The sequence below is a fragment of the Trachurus trachurus genome (genome assembly GCF_905171665.1).
Source record: "Trachurus trachurus genome assembly, chromosome: 7".
Taxonomy (NCBI): Eukaryota; Metazoa; Chordata; class Actinopteri; order Carangiformes; family Carangidae; genus Trachurus; species Trachurus trachurus.
This window is the reverse complement of record NC_139901.1, coordinates 29,318,312-29,335,105: the sequence shown is the minus strand read 5'-3', so window position 1 is coordinate 29,335,105 and position 16,794 is coordinate 29,318,312. Positions and strand designations below refer to the sequence as shown.

Below are 16,794 nucleotides of genomic sequence, written 5' to 3'. Positions count from 1 at the left end.
ATAAGGATGGACGACTAGCAGCAAGTTTTTTTTTTTTCTCTTTTTGTTTTTATAAAAGTAAACCAAACCAAAAAACATAAATAACCAAGAACAAAGTGCCTTTTCTCCACTGGGAAAAAAAAAGAAAAGAAAAAAAAAAGTACACTTACATGCAGTTACAGTGAAAATACTAACGGTTTCTTTCTTAAAGTGGCAAAATGGACAGCAGGTCCTGTTCAGATTGAAAACATCAATGCTTTTGATCATTGTTATTATTAAATCATGAAAAAAAAATCGTTTTTCTAGTCTGACTGGACTTTAAATATGAAAGTTTAAACTAGAAAACAGCCTCCCTCGTCTCTTCGTGTGGAAATCTGCCTCCATCAATCAGCAGCAGATTATCCTAACCTCCTCCTCCTACTATCATAAAGTAAAAACCAAACATGAAACCATCTCTGGTTTCATCCTGTCAGTTCGAGCCGCACTTCACCTTCGCAAACACACACACGCACACACACACCCGTGAAATCATCATTGTACAAGGCAGTTCGTTCTGTAGGCATACTGTAAAGGTACAATCAAATCTCCAGGTGTAGAAAGCAAAGTGGCTCGTTGTTGTTGTATAGGAAATCTTCAGACATCACACTCGATAAAACTGTAAAATATTATATTAATTAAAATTATATTACATATTATTAATATAATAAGTGTATCTTTCTGTTTAATTGAAAAATATTCACATTTGGTGTAAGAAAATTTAGATTTTTAATTTACTTTAATTACGATTAGTGTGTCACCTCCTGTTTTACACCTCGAACCATCAACACCCATCGACTCTCCTCCTGGCAAAATAACATCTCGTTGGGGGGGGAAAGAGAAGTCACAATAAATAATACGACCGGCTTACGCTTTAGAAAGACAAAATATAAAACAGCGATTTGAGTTTGTCCCAAGACTTTTTCTTTTTTTTTTGTTTCTAAAAATGCAGGATCGGTATTGAAACTAAATAATTTCTGTCACTTTTGCAAATACAGCAATTTACAGTTTGCACAATGAGTTAAGTTTAAATTCTCATGAATGAAACATGAAAGAAAAAAACAAAACAACGTAGAATTTGTTTATACATATATGTTACCTGCTTGTCACACAGTCACTGACTGATCATAAATTAAGGAGACGTGGAAGGTGGTTCTTCTGCTTCTGCTTCTATTTCTTCTGCTCTGTTATGTTCACTTGGGGTCCTCGATGGTGCCCGTGCTAAGGTCAGTCATTTTGGGATATTTCACCTTCTTCTGGTCGAGCTCGTTTTGTGCCCACAGCAGCAGCTTCAACAGTTTCGCCAGTTTGGGTGTCGACTCCCTGTTTTCATAGTCCAGCACAGCTTGGTTCACCTCGCTCCACACCTGAGTACCGAGAGAGAAGAGACACACAACGCTGCAGTTAGACATTAGAAATAAACACAAAGCTCAAACCATCACGATGCTGCGTTATAACACTACGTTGAACCAGCTCAACTCAGTTTGGTACCAGGTACGGTTATTATTCTGGAGGTTGTTTCCGTTACAGGATAGTACAGCCAAAATGTAAAACACTGAGTATGTTGCAAGCCGAAATGAGTCGGAAAACAAAGCTCTGCTCGCATTCGAGACTGGGATCAAAAGACCAAAGAACACTGACCAAAACTATTGAAAAAAAGAAAAGAAGCGACCGTCTGTTTAACTGACGTGTTGTCTTGCCGCGGCACTCGCTGTCCTCCCCGTGCTCCGCACTCTGCCTCGGTGGACGGACCTCACACTCCGCGGCGGGCGGCTGTGGCATGACACTGTGTTTCTTGCACCGCGGATGAGAGCGGGGCGACTGGTTTATGCTCTGTCTGATCCCTCAGCGGGGGGTCAGACTCGGCTCATTTTGGTCAATGGGAAAGGGGCCAAATGCTGATTGTTAGCGAGTCGACTCGCGTTTAAAAAACCTGCGTCGACCCGCTAATTTTAGTGGGAAAACGGCTTATGACAAGAAGGGGCGGTGTATAAGGTCCGTGTAATCACATGGTACAGGAACAGACGCCAGAGTCATGAAAGTGAGGTATTCCTCCTCTGGCTTTTAAAGGCAATTTTCTCAGGTTTTCAATCAGAAAAAGACAGTGGAAGACCATAAATCAAATAGCCATATATTGAAAATCATCCACTGTATGACTTTGACTAGGTAATCATTTTAAAACTTATTTCCTCCTCTTTCCATTGATACCAAAATCACAATGTTGAAATGTGGGTCACTGTGACTCATTTTGCTCACATTTATTGAACAGACTAAAACAGACATTGTTTTAATCAGATACAGTATGTGGATTTGAACAGCCAGCATACTGGGCATCTTCTCAATAAGATAAAATAAGGATATTATGAATGAAAATAAAAATAACCCTGTTTGTCATTAACGGTGCCTTCAAGCAAAAAGAGAATAGATTAGGGGGTGTTTAAAAAGTACTTGTGGGTGTGTTCAAGAACGTACTATCGTTAGGTGGAGTTTCACTTGACCACTGTTGGGAACTCTTTTGGACGACGGTCGTTAGAGTCAAGTGAGGCTGTTAACATGCGTGTTGCTCGCCATGTAGCATGCTCCGTCATCATCAACAACAACAATATGGCATCACTAACATCTCTGCCCGATAATGTTGAGACGGAAGTGGATGGTGCGCCACAATTTAAAGTTTTATTTTGGTGAACACTTTTACTTCTGTGAATTTGGGGAACTCCAGATCCAGAACCATAATCCAGACAAAATTCAGAGTGAATGGAAACCCGGCTCTTCTCCTCTCTGTATGAAGAGCCTGGTGGTTCGAGGCTACGTTTTAGTACCTCTTTACCCGTACCAGAGAAGTAGTACCAGCCAGGAACCAGATTTCAGGTACTTTTACCTTATGGAAAACCAAAAAGGGCGCTTAGAGTCGAGCTGAGCCGGTACCGCGTAGTGAAAACCCTGCGTTACTTATCTGCAGTCATGTTCTTCCTAATGCTCATATGCAAAAACTCACATTTTTGACACAACAGGTCAAGATTTCAGTCAGGAATTCATCCTGGTTCCACCTGTTCTATGAGACCTGTCACACTTAATGTATTAGCTCAGTTTAAACAAGCTCAGGTGCTTTTGTCCACTTGGTTCGGAGGAATTTAGTCTTGTTTTAAAGTTGACAACTGACCTCCGACAGAACAGAAAACAGACAAACCTACACTGGAGGAGCGGTCGGCTTTAAAAACAGACATCGCAGTATTTTTTTAGTTGGTTAATATGCGATGATTTCAGCATAAATTCAAAACATGTTAATGTTCAGAGCTGACTCTAAGGACACATGAATCATTATCTCAGTATAATACAGTCCTGTACCACAGCATGGCTGTAAAAGGTGTTCAGGGATGTCACGATTACTTGCTTTCACAATTAATCGTGGTATTAAACGCCACAATTAATTCATCGTAAAGATTCCTAAATACCGTCACTTTCCAAAAAAGATTATGTTGGAACCATCTTGACAAATGTAAATGCACAGATACTGGTCCATTTATCTAATGTAACATTGAATTGGTAGGAATTTAAAAGTTTGCATGTCATTTGTAATTAAAAAAAACTATTAAAATAAACTTAAATATTTGGTAAAGATGACAATGAATTCCCCTGGGGAATATAATTGGTCCTTTATTAATATATACTGAAAATATTTTGTGTAAATAATTAGCTTTGTAATTATTTAGACTATATTTGATTTTACACATACATAGTGTTGGGAAATCAATTAATGCATAATAATCGTGATAATCTTAAAACCGTGATTATTTCTCTGACAATAATCGTACCAAGAAAATCTATAATCGTGACATCACTAGTAGAGTTAATAGCAGCGCTGTCATGTTGACAGACTGTACAGAGGCAACTACTGAACATGAAACCTAATCATGTAAGATCACAATAGAAAAACAAACATGATATGACTTCCTGTCCTTGGTTTGGCCTAAACAAACCAAAACATGATCTGTGGACACTGGACACGCCCTGAAATCACAGCTGACGTCTCTCTGATTTGTTCAGTGACTCGACACACGACGGTCGGTCTGCTCTGACCTTTTGCCGCTGCATCATGTTGAGCAGGTCTCCGAAGGGCGACTCCTCCGGGTTGTCGAAGGCCAGGAGGGCTAGCGTCCTCTCCATCTCTGTCAGACACTCTCGGCTCTCCTCGCCCTGCTCGGCCAGTTGCGTCTGGGCGAACTCCAGCGCTGACTCAGTCTCCCTTAGCCTGATTAACTCGATCAAATGTTGCTGCTGCAGTGAGAATAAAACAACACATAATGCAGATTAAAGCTCAGCCTCAATCAGACTTTAGCTACTACTAGAAATACCTTCCTGCTCTACAAGGGAAGATATCGGCTTCGGTACTGTCGCTGTGCGTTATTCTCATTGCTACAAAGACAAAGATATCTTCTTTTGTGACACCAAACAGCCTCGGGTTCACAGAAAACTACTGGTTAATGTGAAACTTTGTGCAAACTGTACCTGCAGATGAAAATACAAGTATCGATTGGTGTCAAGCAGCTCTGGGTGTAGGCTGTTGATGAGTGCAATGGCTTCCTGTATCTGTCCCTTCAGGATCATCTCTCTAATCTTTATCCTCTCGTCCAGAGAGTCCAGGTCCACGCTCGGTTCGATACCAGACTCCATCCGAAACTTCTCTGCTGCCTCCTTAAATCCCTCTACACACGCATGTGAAAAACACACACACAGACAGACAGGCACAAAGAAATCAATGATTGTTTTGAATAAATCTGCAAGTACAAGTAAGTTAATTTGACTAAATTAAAATGTTTAAGACGTTTGATTTGATTGACATTTGAATTGTTGATGCCTTGGGCTTCAGGAAACTGTTGGAAAACATTTCCTACATTTCTTTTTTGGCCATTTTAAAAACAAATCTATTATCCAGAAGCGATGTATGTATCATGATATCAGGGCTCCAGAACAACTTTGTTTTACTAGGAGCACAGTGGCCCCTAACTTAAAATTTTAGGAGCGTGAGCAGAAACATTAGGGGCGTACACCATAAATCGACACTGGATTATATTATATTAACTCACTAGTATCTTTCAATGCAAGTCTCTATCGCACACGCTCAAAAGACTGGCCCACACTGCAGGTTTCCTCTGTTAACACCGAACTTGGAAAGACCAGCTTCTCTTACTGTGCACCTACAACCTGGAACACTCTGCAAAATCATTTGAAACTTACTTCACTTTTATCAATGGGACAATTTAAAGCCATAACTACATCTTATTTTACCTCTAACTGCTCGTGCTTTTAACTATGTTTCAATTTACCCTAGTCACCTTAAATTCTGGTATTCTGTTATGTTTTTGTATGTTTCAAATGTCTTGTCTTCTGTCCTTGTGTGTGTTTTGTGTTTCATCTCGGCTATATTGTAAATGAGGTTACTCCTCAATATATCTCCGAGTTTAAATAAAGGTTATGAAATGAAATCAACATGCAAAGCAAATATTCACATTTCCTTTTGATTCATGATCCTCACACACATTGGAATGAAAAAAACCCTGCAAATTTACTGTGCAAGTAGATGAAAAATGTACTTAAACACTCTCAAATAATTTTAAGGGGCAAATTGCCTCCATTTAGGGGCAAAAGTCTGGAGCCCATGGATATGCACAAGTCATGTTTCAACCCACAGTGTCGGTCTGCCCTCGGGAGAGATGCATCCTCATCCTCACCTGTGACCAGGTAATTCATAATGAGTCGATTCATGTCCGCTCTCTGTATATGAACATTGTTCAGTTTGTCCATCCACTCTTCTTTTGTGATGTCCTCTGGCTTTTCAGCATAACTCATCATTGGGGAGCTAAAAAAATAAATAAATAAATAAATAAATAAAAGTGGTCAATATCAATAATGAGTTGGTAAAACGTGAGCAAGACTGACACGGCTTGGCCACAGTTTGTACCTGCACGAGCAGAAACGTTACAACCGTGCACTGACAGGTATTAACAACTGAACACAAACACAGAATTCACGACAATAATTATTTGCAAAAATGAAAACGGTGATATTTCGGTGCTTTATCAGCGTTCAGCCGCGTTTTAGCGTCATTAAAAATAAAAAATAATAATTCAGAAATTGCCCGACGTTTCCAAAACAAACCCATTTCCTCCTGCTAACTAACTATTAGCCAGTTCACACAACACAACCTACCGTGCAAACACGAGGTCCGGCGATTATCCTTTTCTCGCAGGGGGCGGGAGAAAGAAGACGGTTAAACGAACAGCAGCGCGCAGTCCTCTCGGTGCCTTCACAACAATTAAAAAATAATAATAATAAAAAGAAAACCCTGTAAACCGAGGGGGAACACAATCAAGCTTTTCGCGGCTAGCTAACCAACTAACCGAGCTAACGTGATCATCATCTCGCGATAGCAACGTCAGTCGCTGCGAGCTCTCCGATTGGTCGGCACGGTGACGTCACGGTTGCCAAGGAACAGTCGAGTCGGAGACAGCGAAGATGGAGGAAAAATGTCCTGCTATTTATTACATTTTTCTCTCTCCTGTTGGAAAGATGTAGGCTACTGTTTGGTTTCCATAACAGAAAAAAGAAGAAGCAACAAACAGATAGAGTTATATGTAATAAATCTGCTGATCATTTTAGGGAAATACCGTATTTATAAAACCAGATTTAGTCACTCAAAACCTTTGAAAGGGTAGCCTACCTGAACATACGGCCTACATCCAAAGTCTATGTGGCTCTAACAACAAAGAAGCTGCTAAAACTTTTCATTTGTGTTCATTATTTAATATCTTTATTTGAAAACTCCCCCTGGCTCCTGTTTGATTTGTTTGTATTGTTTGTGAAATAATAACTTCACTTGTACCTTGATGCTGTTATCATTAAGGTTGGATAAAAAAAAAAAAAGACAGAGAAGTGTAATGTGCTTGGGTAACATTAGAAAGGGAAATAACACAAATAAATAAATATAAAAATAGGCTAATCATTAAAAAAAAAAGTAGTGCAAATATATAATTCCAAGGGTTATTGTAGACATAATAACAAAAAAAAAAACAGCACAAGTGAAATGTGGAAGGATATGTGTTTATTTACACACATCTGTATCAGTAAATGAAAGGAAGCAAGCGGAATAAAATGGAGAAGCAGACCAAACAGAGCATGAAGCAGCACTGGGTGGTTTTAATGAAAGGGGGAGGATCCCCTTCACATCCTACCTGCTGTTTATGAGGAAGTTCAAATAGGTAAATTTATGAATTTGCACAGCTGTAATACACCAGACACCAATGCACAACCAGCTATATACAGAAAAGGTGGGCGATACTGATAACACAACATCTGGCCCATTTCATAAATTTAATTCATTCACACAAGGTGTAGGAGTAGTAGGCCTATGAATATTAGCCTACAGCTAGCAGGCTATCAATGTTTATGACAATGTTTGGTTCTCTTAAATGGAAATGAAGCATTGTTTTTTCTATCTTGTGACATATTGGCTTGAATTATGGAAAGTTTTTTCCCCCCTCAATTATAGAGCATTGAATGTGTTGGTTTTGTGTTGTATAATGTTATGGGTGTGTATTGTTTGTTTCTGTTTTTTCATACAGACACAACTTGACATCATTGTTCTAGTATAGTGGTCAATGGGGATTTGACTAAATAGATAAGTCCAATATCAAACCATGTCAAATTAACAATATCATTTGTAGATAGAAATATCACCATATATTTTAATTTCCACCAAATGTGTTCTAAGCATTAACATGAAAGCTATTTCTTTTTTTTACTGTTCTCATGTGGTTACTTGATCAAATCCATAACACAAGCCAGTTTTATTATGCAAATTATTTCTGCACAGCACAGCAGCCATGAGGAAAACATTGCACTGTTTAAAAAAAAGAGTGTTCATATTAACAAAACAAAAAACAAGAACTTTTGGTCTCTATCTTATTTCCAGAGTATACAAGGTTGATTTTAGACTATTCTACAAAATCTTATCTCAATGACCTGTGCAATGCAACAATGGTATTGTTCAAAATTGGAAAAGATTTATTCATAAAACAGAAGATAATCAATGTGGCATGGAGTGCAGGCTATATTTCAGCTGCTCTCTGACTCTAATACTATTTATATGTTACTGTTAGATGAAAGTCAGTGAATTTAAAGTATGCAAACAGAGTGAGTGTGTATTTGTGGTATGAAAATGTTGGTATGAGGTGGAGGGATTTCATCTAAGTTCCCCATGAATTGCATTACATGAATAGGCCTTTCTGGTTGCAGACACTCAATATAGCAGGAGAAAACCACATAGGTGGAACTAATAACATTTAAAATGGCTGAAATCGCTGCGGTGACCTTTATGGGGTCTTAATAACTCTCTGTACGTTTCTCGAACTGAAGCTTTGTTTGGGATCTGGGAACAAAATCTGGTTTAGATGCAGCTAAAGACAAGACGGTGTCGACTCTTTCAGGGGCCCGTGGACAGTTAACGGGCCCCAGGCATCTGCCCTACTTTTACAGGGGATTATCCAGGCATGACACCCCAGTTGGTTAGACCGTCCCACTCACAAAGGAGAAGTCAGATGTTTTACAACAGCTGAAAGATTAGACACAGACGATGCGGCCGTGGCTCCAGGGTTCAATCATCAGCCTGATAGTTAAAGTTAAAAAGAAAAGAAAAAAGAAACATAAATCATGGTGTTTTATATGTTTCGCCCCCCAGAGAGATAACAATACTGATAACGTCAATGAGTTCCTTAAACACATCCTAGTCTGATGTTGTTAAACTAACTCAGTCCAACAGGTCGTAGTCAACATTTTGACTTGTTACAATAGGAAAGTGTGTTTAATGCAAATTATAATCGACACTAAAAGCTGCTGTGGTGCTGCTGCAGGGGGGTCGTGGAATTTGTGGTTGAGTAGAAGACAATCTTTTAGAATAGAATAGAATAGAAAATACTTTATTAATCCCTAGGAGGGAAATTCAGATCGTCCAGCAGCTTACATAACCTAAAATAATATGATATATATGATATAAAATGATATAAAAAGTAAAAAAAACAAAAAACAAAAAAAAACATGTATAGCCTAACTAAACAAATGGCGTTGTGCATCTTAATGGCAGCAGGTATGAAGGATTTCCTGAATCTTTCTGTGCTGCCGGTCAGGGTCAGGTCAGTTTCCACATTTATGTTTCAAATAAAAGAGGTCAATTTGAGAGGCTTGTGTGCATGATTATCATGCAATTGACAAGCATAGTTGATATCAGCATTGATATCAGTTAACAAGGTCTGTTTATAAATGGCAGAGGCATTGCCAACCCTTACTCACTGCACCTTGTAGATGCTAAAAATAAAATAAAAACATGAATATATGAACCCGTGTATTATTTGAATAGCTTAGTACTGAATGCACAACAATAAGGTACATTTATATGTACGGCACTGGGCCCAGTTTAATATAATACACCCTTTTTAGTAGGGGGTCCCTGCTCCATCTCTCCATCAGTTTAGGGGTGCTGCTCTCCCTGCCTTTCCTTCCCTACCAGAAGCTGCCTTCATCAGCTCGTTAACTATTTCCATGTTTTCCTGTGCTGTAAACTGTTTTCTTGTCTGTATACAACATCTATTGCACGTCTGTCTGTCTGTCTGTCTGTCTGTCTGTCTGTCTGTCTGTCTGTCTGTGCCCGCCCTGGGTGATGGATCTCTCCTCTATGGCTCACCCTGAGGTTTCTCCTATTTTTTCCCTGTTAAGATGTTTTTTTCTGGGAGTTTTTCCTCAGTGGATGTGAGGGTCTAAGGGCAGAGGTGTCAAACTCATTTTAGTTCAGGGGCCAAATCAAGTGCAATTTGACCTCAAGTGGGCCAACTGGTAAAATAATAGCATAATATCCTATACATAATAAGAACTCTAAACTTTTGTCTTTGTTTTAGTGCAAAGAAGTGCATTATTAAGATGTATAGGCCTACATTAAGGAACTATCCTATTACAAAACATATTATGACCAACCTGAAATTTCTTGAGAAAAATACATGCAATTTCAACAATATTATGCATCTTCTGGCTTCTATGTGACTTTCACACTTGGCAAATTCATCCCGCGGGCCGGATGGGACCCTCAGGAGGGCCGGTTTTGGCCTGTGGGCCTTATGTTTGACACCTCTGGTCTAAGGGCAGAGGATGTTGTCATGACGCTGTGTACAGTAAAGCCCTGTGAAAAAAAAAACGGGCTATACAAATAAAACTGCCTTGCCTTGCTTTGCCATATACTAGAAAGCACAGTCTCATCAAAGAGTTGCATAAGAAGATTAATGCTGTTCCCATGAAGCTGGGGCCTGTTAGCCTATAGCTTAGCACAAACACTGGAAACAAATGGGACCACCTAGCTTGGATAAAATAATCCCACCACCTCTGGGCCAGCTGCAAAAATAATAATAATCATTTGAACTGACATGCTTTAATAATATAACATATATTTTCATAAATGCTTCAAAGCTGCAGCTAAACTCTGTGCATCCTGCATCCTGCATCCTCTCCCATCATCCTCCTCTTCTTCATCATCATCATCATAGCCCGTTCGTGAACGCGCACGTCGGGTCGCCATAGTGGAGGGGGGTTTTTGGGTTTGTGGGCGGAGTCTTCCTACTGCTGCAGCTGTCCATGGTCGTGTAGTGGCAGCCAGAGAGAGGGTCCTGGTACGTGCGAGATGCGGCCATAGTCACGCTCCACTTCTCCATCATTATAACCCGCCGGGATCGGTAGTTTTCTGCAGCAGATCCGAGCCCGACTGAAAGGTGAGCCGCTGCGTGCGTTTCGTGCATTTCCTCCCTCCTCGACACGGTGCCCCTTGCCCTTGAAAATTAACGCTGACGATCCTCATCCCTGCCTGCCTGGCTGCCTTGCATCAAGAGCAGGCCAGGAAGCAAACCAACATGGATGCTGTGCGCTATAGCTGCCACCGCCGCTGCTGCTTCTGCTGCCGCTGCTGCTGATGATGATGGTGATGATGATGCTGCTGCTTGCACACAGAGATTATGCTCCTACTAGCATCGTGTTCTCAGAGTCTTAATCCTCCTTATAGACAGTTTTTTTTCGGATCAAAGAGGAAATTTGACACCCAGTCTGACAGAGCAGGTGGTTTGTGGTGAAAAATGTTGAAATACGCCTCAAATCTACAGGGCTTCAAATAGCCTACTAGACCAGTGGCTGTTTGTTCACTGACTGGTGTCAAGCAGCTGACACCCATTTGGAGGCAGCTACATTCTCAGGGATGATTTTTTTTAAATCTTTCTTCTTATTCTTCTTCCTCCCTGCCTTTTCCCCTTTTACTTGCAGCATAAACCTGCTCTCTTTCTGTCTGTTGCAGCAGGCTTGATGGTATGGATGTCAGTGACTGATTTACTTACAGCAGCAGCAGAGGCAGCAGAGGCAGCATAGGCAGTCAGTGGGTCCTGCCAGGATGTCACACTGACAGTATCACGTAGCACCATTTGAATCATTTGTGCAAATAGAAACTGAAACTAAAAAAAAAAAAAATTGGGAACGTCAGATTAGAGCAGGGAAAATATAACAGATCCTGCATTTTGCACATCTAGTTTTATACTTTCACTATAGAGCCGGGTCTCTCCATATGTCACACGTATATATACAGGACAGTTGCATCTAATCGAGACAGGGTTAGACCAGCTGTTGCCTGCAGTCTGGAGGATTCAATCACACAGAGGCCTAGTCTGCTTTGACTCGAACAGATGTACATTACAATAAACAGGTCTGGGTTTTCCTTTCTGTTTCTGTTCCGCAGCCTGTGGACGTAACAAGCACAACAAAAAAACAAAAAGAAAAGCAAAAAGGACAAAAAGAAGGCATCATGGCTGCTGAGCAACAGAGGCAGCGCTCTCTGTCCACCGCCGGTGAGTCTCTCTACACCGTGCTGGGAGTGGAGAAGGTGGCCACGTCGGATGACATTAAGAGATCTTACAGGTGAGTGAGGCCTTTTTCTTCTGTGATTTTGGCTCGACACCTCCTCTCCTCCTCCTCCTCCTCTCCTCCTCCTCCTCCTCCTCCTCCTCCTCCTCCTCCTCCTCCTCCTCCTCCTCCTCCTCCTCTGCTGCTGCTGCGACAGAGTCTGTGATTGTCGAGTGTCATTTTTTTCTGTGCACAGGAAGCTGGCGTTGAAGTTCCACCCCGACAAGAATCCCGACAATCCAGAGGCAGCAGATAAGTTCAAGGAGATCAACAACGCCCACGCCATCCTGAACGACCCCACGAAGCGCAATATCTACGACAAGTACGGCTCTCTGGGACTGTACGTGGCCGAGCAGTTTGGAGAGGAGAACGTGAACACTTACTTTGTACTTTCAAGCTGGTGGGCAAAGGTGAGACGGAGAAGAGACCTTTCAGTTTTCACTCATATTTCTTTTTCTCTATTGCTCTGTTCACACACTCACTGTCATCTCTTCATGTTTTCTCTCCCTCCCTCCCCTCCCCTCCCTCCTGTGGTTGTGCCGTGCTGCAGGCTCTGTTTGTATTCTGCGGCCTGGCTACTGGCTGCTACTTCTGCTGCTGCCTGTGTTGCTGCTGTAACTGCTGCTGTGGCAAATGTAAACCACGGCCTCGGGAGGGCCAGGACCCGGAGTTTTATGTGTCGCCCGAGGACCTGGAGGCTCAGCTGCAGTCCGACGAGAGAGGTGAGTCCGTGTCCGTCCGTCCCCCAACTGCTCCCATGACACAGATTTATTTCTAGGGCCAAACCTCAGGGATCCAGATTACCTTTTTACTAGGAGCACAGTGGCCCCCTAACTTAAAATTTTAGGAGCAAACACTGTAAATCGACTTGCAAAGCAAATATTCACATTTCCTTTTCTTTCATGATGCTCGTACACATTGGTCTGCCACGTATAATGATGGATTTCAGATTCTTTGAGTTGCCCCTTCCACGTTTCACCAAAAACAGCAAATTTACTGATTGCACTTGCGCAAGTATAGATGAAAGATTTACTTGCACTGTCTTTTAGGAGCAAAATGCCCTCATTTAGGAAGAGGGACCCGTATGCAGGGACAAGGGCGCCGCCATAGCTCCTCCATACCAGAACTCCCAACCGGAAGTTGCTATTCTTCATCATGCATATTTGATTTGATTTATTTGGATCCCCATTAGCTATGGCAATGCCAAAGCTATTCTTCCTGGGGTTCATACAACATATTTACAATGTATCAATGCAATTTATGTCCCATACAATACAATCCATGTTCAAATACAACATAAAACACAAAGAAATGCAAACAGATACACAACACAACAATACACAGACAATACAAGACAGCTCCCTAGGTCATCATGTCCACATATTGGTCACACAATTAGAACTCAAGTTTCTATAGCCCATTGATGTTACATCCAGTGCCATTGAAACTCAGTCCCAAAATCAGATTTGACAGAATTAAAGCAGATTTGACAGTATCCCATACTTTTGGTGTACATCTCCAAGAAGATATTATTTCGATGTAGATACAAAATCCATGAAAGTTTGTTTTTTTCCAGCAGATATCTTAGTTACAACATGATTGAGCTAACTGGAGTAGTTTAATGATGTGTAGCTTTGCTGCTGTTAGCTGTAGGCTACCTGTCAGCTGCAGCAACTGATGCTTTTAGAAATCGTGATTCCCCAAAATTGAATAAATACCACACATAAAAACACAAAACTGCTTTGCTTGTGCACACGAGCATGTTGTACCTAACCAAGATGTCTGCTGGGAAAAATATTTTTTGCATGGACCATGAGTTAAGCTACTGAGTTATTAAAAAACACAGCTAACGGCTAACGGCTAACCACTCGCTAACGGTTGCCCAGCTAATCTGTGATAACCATAATCTACTCCAGTTAGCTCAATCATGTTGTAACTAAGATATCGGCTGGAAAAAAAAAAAAAAAAAAAAGTTCATGGACCATTTGAGTTACTGAGTTATTTTGTATCTTATCCACCTTTTTCCAAATGTCAAAAACGTAGGGCGGTTTTGCTCCTCCGGTGGAATTGAATGTTTACGTTTCCATGGTTTCAGTAGTAGCGGTAAACGCATGGATCTTTTTTTTTTTCAATGAAAATCTGTCAAACGCATGGATCATCACGCCAGCTTTTAACAATGGATATCACACAAATCAGGGCCGTTGCTAGGAATTCTGGGCCCCCTTAAAGAATACTAAAGTGGGCCCCTCCCCCTAACTTTTCTTTTTTTTTTTCTTAGACTACGTATGTATTATCGTTTTTTATTTAGCCTTCTTTGTTTTGATGCTAATGCAGCATTATACTGCAAAAACTCAAGTATCTTAGCAAGAATATTTGTCTTATTTCTAGTCAAAATGTCATTTCTAGTCAAAACAAATCTCATTCTACTTAAAATAAGACACATCATATTAAAAGTAGCTTGTTTTTAGACACTTTTTACTTCTTTTAAGCATATTTTCTCTTGGAATAAGTAGAAAAAATCTGATAGTGGAGCAAGTTTTTCTCCCTTATTACAAGCACAAAAAACTTACTTTCACTGGCAGATTTTTCTACTTATTGTGAATTTAAGTGAAAATGATCTAAAAACAAGTTAATTTTTAGGTAATGAGTCTTATTTTAAGTGGAAAGAGATTAGTTTTGACTAGAAATGAGACATTTGGACAAGAAATAAGACAAATATTCTTGGAAAGATGTTGAGTTTTTACAGTGTACTATGAGTATTAGTCAGGGTCTTATGCAGAATAAATCAGTCATACAAAGATTAGACTACTGGGGTCTTTTATGGGCCCTACTGGGCGCTGGGCCCCTAGAATTATCATCACCTTTCTCCCCTATATACAACGGCCCTGCACAAATGGACGTCCATTGTTAAAAGCCAGCGTTAATAGATCCATGCGTTTACAGCAACTATGACAACTAAGTGTTCGGACCTAACCCTAACCCTGCATACGGGTACTCTTGCATTTAGGGGCGTAAGTCTGCAGCGCTGGACGACACTCATGCAGACGATCTTTCCCCCCTTTTTGCCCCCTGACAGAGGCTGGTGGCGACCCTATAGTGCTGCAGCCGTCAGCGACAGAGACGACCCAGCTCACATCGGACGGGCACTACTCCTACCACACCGACACCGGCTTCAACTAACCCTCTGCTCCCCATCGACCCCCTGCCCCCCCCCCACCCCCCAATCTGCCCCTCCTCTATACGCCCCCCTGGCCTGCGGTCCTGCCTGCTTCCCTGCTCCACCTCAGTGAGACGAAAGAAAAGGGGCAATCCATCTTTCCACTTCAGAAAGGGAGCCATGCGGAGGAGAGGGACTAGTGAGCATGCCCCATGAAAGGAACTACTGAAGTCACATCCCGTACACCTGTTCCCCAATTGGTCCACCTACTTATACCCCCCTTGCCCCCCCTTCCCTTGCCTCGTTGCCCCCTCGCCCTCAGTACGAGAAGAAAAGAGAAACAACTAAATAGTTTCGTTTTTATTTCTTCTTTTGTATTTCTTGGCCTTTAACCACACAGGTCGCCTACCCCCCACTGTCCCTCTCCCATCTCTTTTGCATCATGGTGTAGCATGCACTGTTTATAAAAAAAAAACATGGTCTCCACATTCTTTGCAACATTTTTACTTTGCAAGACTCATGGTGTAGGTGCAATATGTTCATACGAGTACAGTTCACAAGGAGGAGGAGGAGGAGGAGGAGGAGGAAGGAGGAGATGTTTACCTGATATTTAATGCTCTAGGAATGGAGAGCCATGGCTCAGGGAGGTGCTGGTTAGAGAGATTGTGTTTTGCTGGGTCAAGGCGGTGCCATGTTTAAACCTTCAACAACAGAGCCGACATGTATTAGTCTGATTTTCCACCTCTGATTTTGCTAATCGATAGCGTTTTATTTGAAGATGCCACCTGCCATCGTCAGTCTTTTGGCTCTGTGTGTGTGTGTGTGTGTGTGTTTGTTTGTTTGTTTGTCTCTTGTTTGCTCCCCTGAGTGTTTTTTTTTACGTGAATCATGAGGATGTTGAGGCGCAGAGCTTTATTTAGCAGACAGTTTTTTTTTTCTTTCTGCCACAGCTTTATTTCCGCTCATCTTTGCAGGACTTTTCCTTTTTTTTCTCCTCCCTGCTGCACTGAACAGGTCACTTTTATATTGATCCACAATTGACAAATCATTTATACATTTTCTTTTTTTTTATGTCGTAAAGATGTTAACACTGGATTCATTGAATAGAAACACCAGCTTTTAAATGAATCTCACTGATAATTAACATTTTTCTCCAGTGGATAGTCGTTCCTAGGGTTATTGGGATCATGCTGTGTCGCTGCTGTCTTTTCCTTTTTTTTCTCTCTCTCTCTGTTTTTTGTTCGTCAAAACTATTTCAGAGACAATGCATTCTTTCCATTTCATCGAACTGTGGCAGTTATTTTTAATTTAGTTATTGATTTTGTGCTGTATGAAGCCCCCACAAAGGAGCTCCAGGTGGATCAGAGCTGTTCAAAGGTAGAAATAACAGATCTCTAGCAGCAGCAGCAGCAGCAGTTCTGGTTCAAAAGAGAGACATGTTGTCTTGGATTTATTTAAGAAGTTAAACTGATGTGAAAAAAAATACAATCAAGTTGCAGTTGCAGAGATATTTAGGGAATAAAGCTGACGACAGAATATCCACATGGGGATATTATACTGTAGGTTGGGAGGAGGAATAGTCAACTTCATCATGTTTTAGTCTTTGTGTGTTTTCAACTGAAGTCCGATGCTGTTTGTGATCGTCG

General features: G+C 41.1%; 2 protein-coding genes across 2 annotated transcripts; one reads left to right on the top strand and one right to left on the bottom strand.

The window, feature by feature from the left end:
* Positions 1-591: 591 nt before the first annotated feature.
* LOC310988688 (glucose-induced degradation protein 8-B homolog) lies at positions 592-6,428 on the bottom strand. The gene is made up of 5 exons (XM_083975373.1): positions 6,223-6,428; positions 5,745-5,872; positions 4,522-4,718; positions 4,093-4,290; positions 592-1,382 (listed from the first exon to the last, which is right to left on the bottom strand). The coding sequence occupies exons 2-5, from the start codon at positions 5,863-5,865 to the stop codon at positions 1,209-1,211; spliced, it is 690 nt and encodes a 229-aa protein (XP_083831499.1). The 5' UTR covers positions 5,866-5,872; positions 6,223-6,428; the 3' UTR covers positions 592-1,208.
* A 4,263-nt stretch (positions 6,429-10,691) lies between these two features.
* dnajc5aa (DnaJ (Hsp40) homolog, subfamily C, member 5aa) lies at positions 10,692-15,173 on the top strand. The gene is made up of 5 exons (XM_083975378.1): positions 10,692-10,820; positions 11,828-12,006; positions 12,188-12,401; positions 12,542-12,713; positions 15,068-15,173. Exons 2-5 carry the CDS (start codon positions 11,894-11,896, stop codon positions 15,169-15,171), a joined length of 603 nt encoding a protein of 200 aa, XP_083831504.1. The 5' UTR covers positions 10,692-10,820; positions 11,828-11,893; the 3' UTR covers positions 15,172-15,173.
* Positions 15,174-16,794: the final 1,621 nt, after the last annotated feature.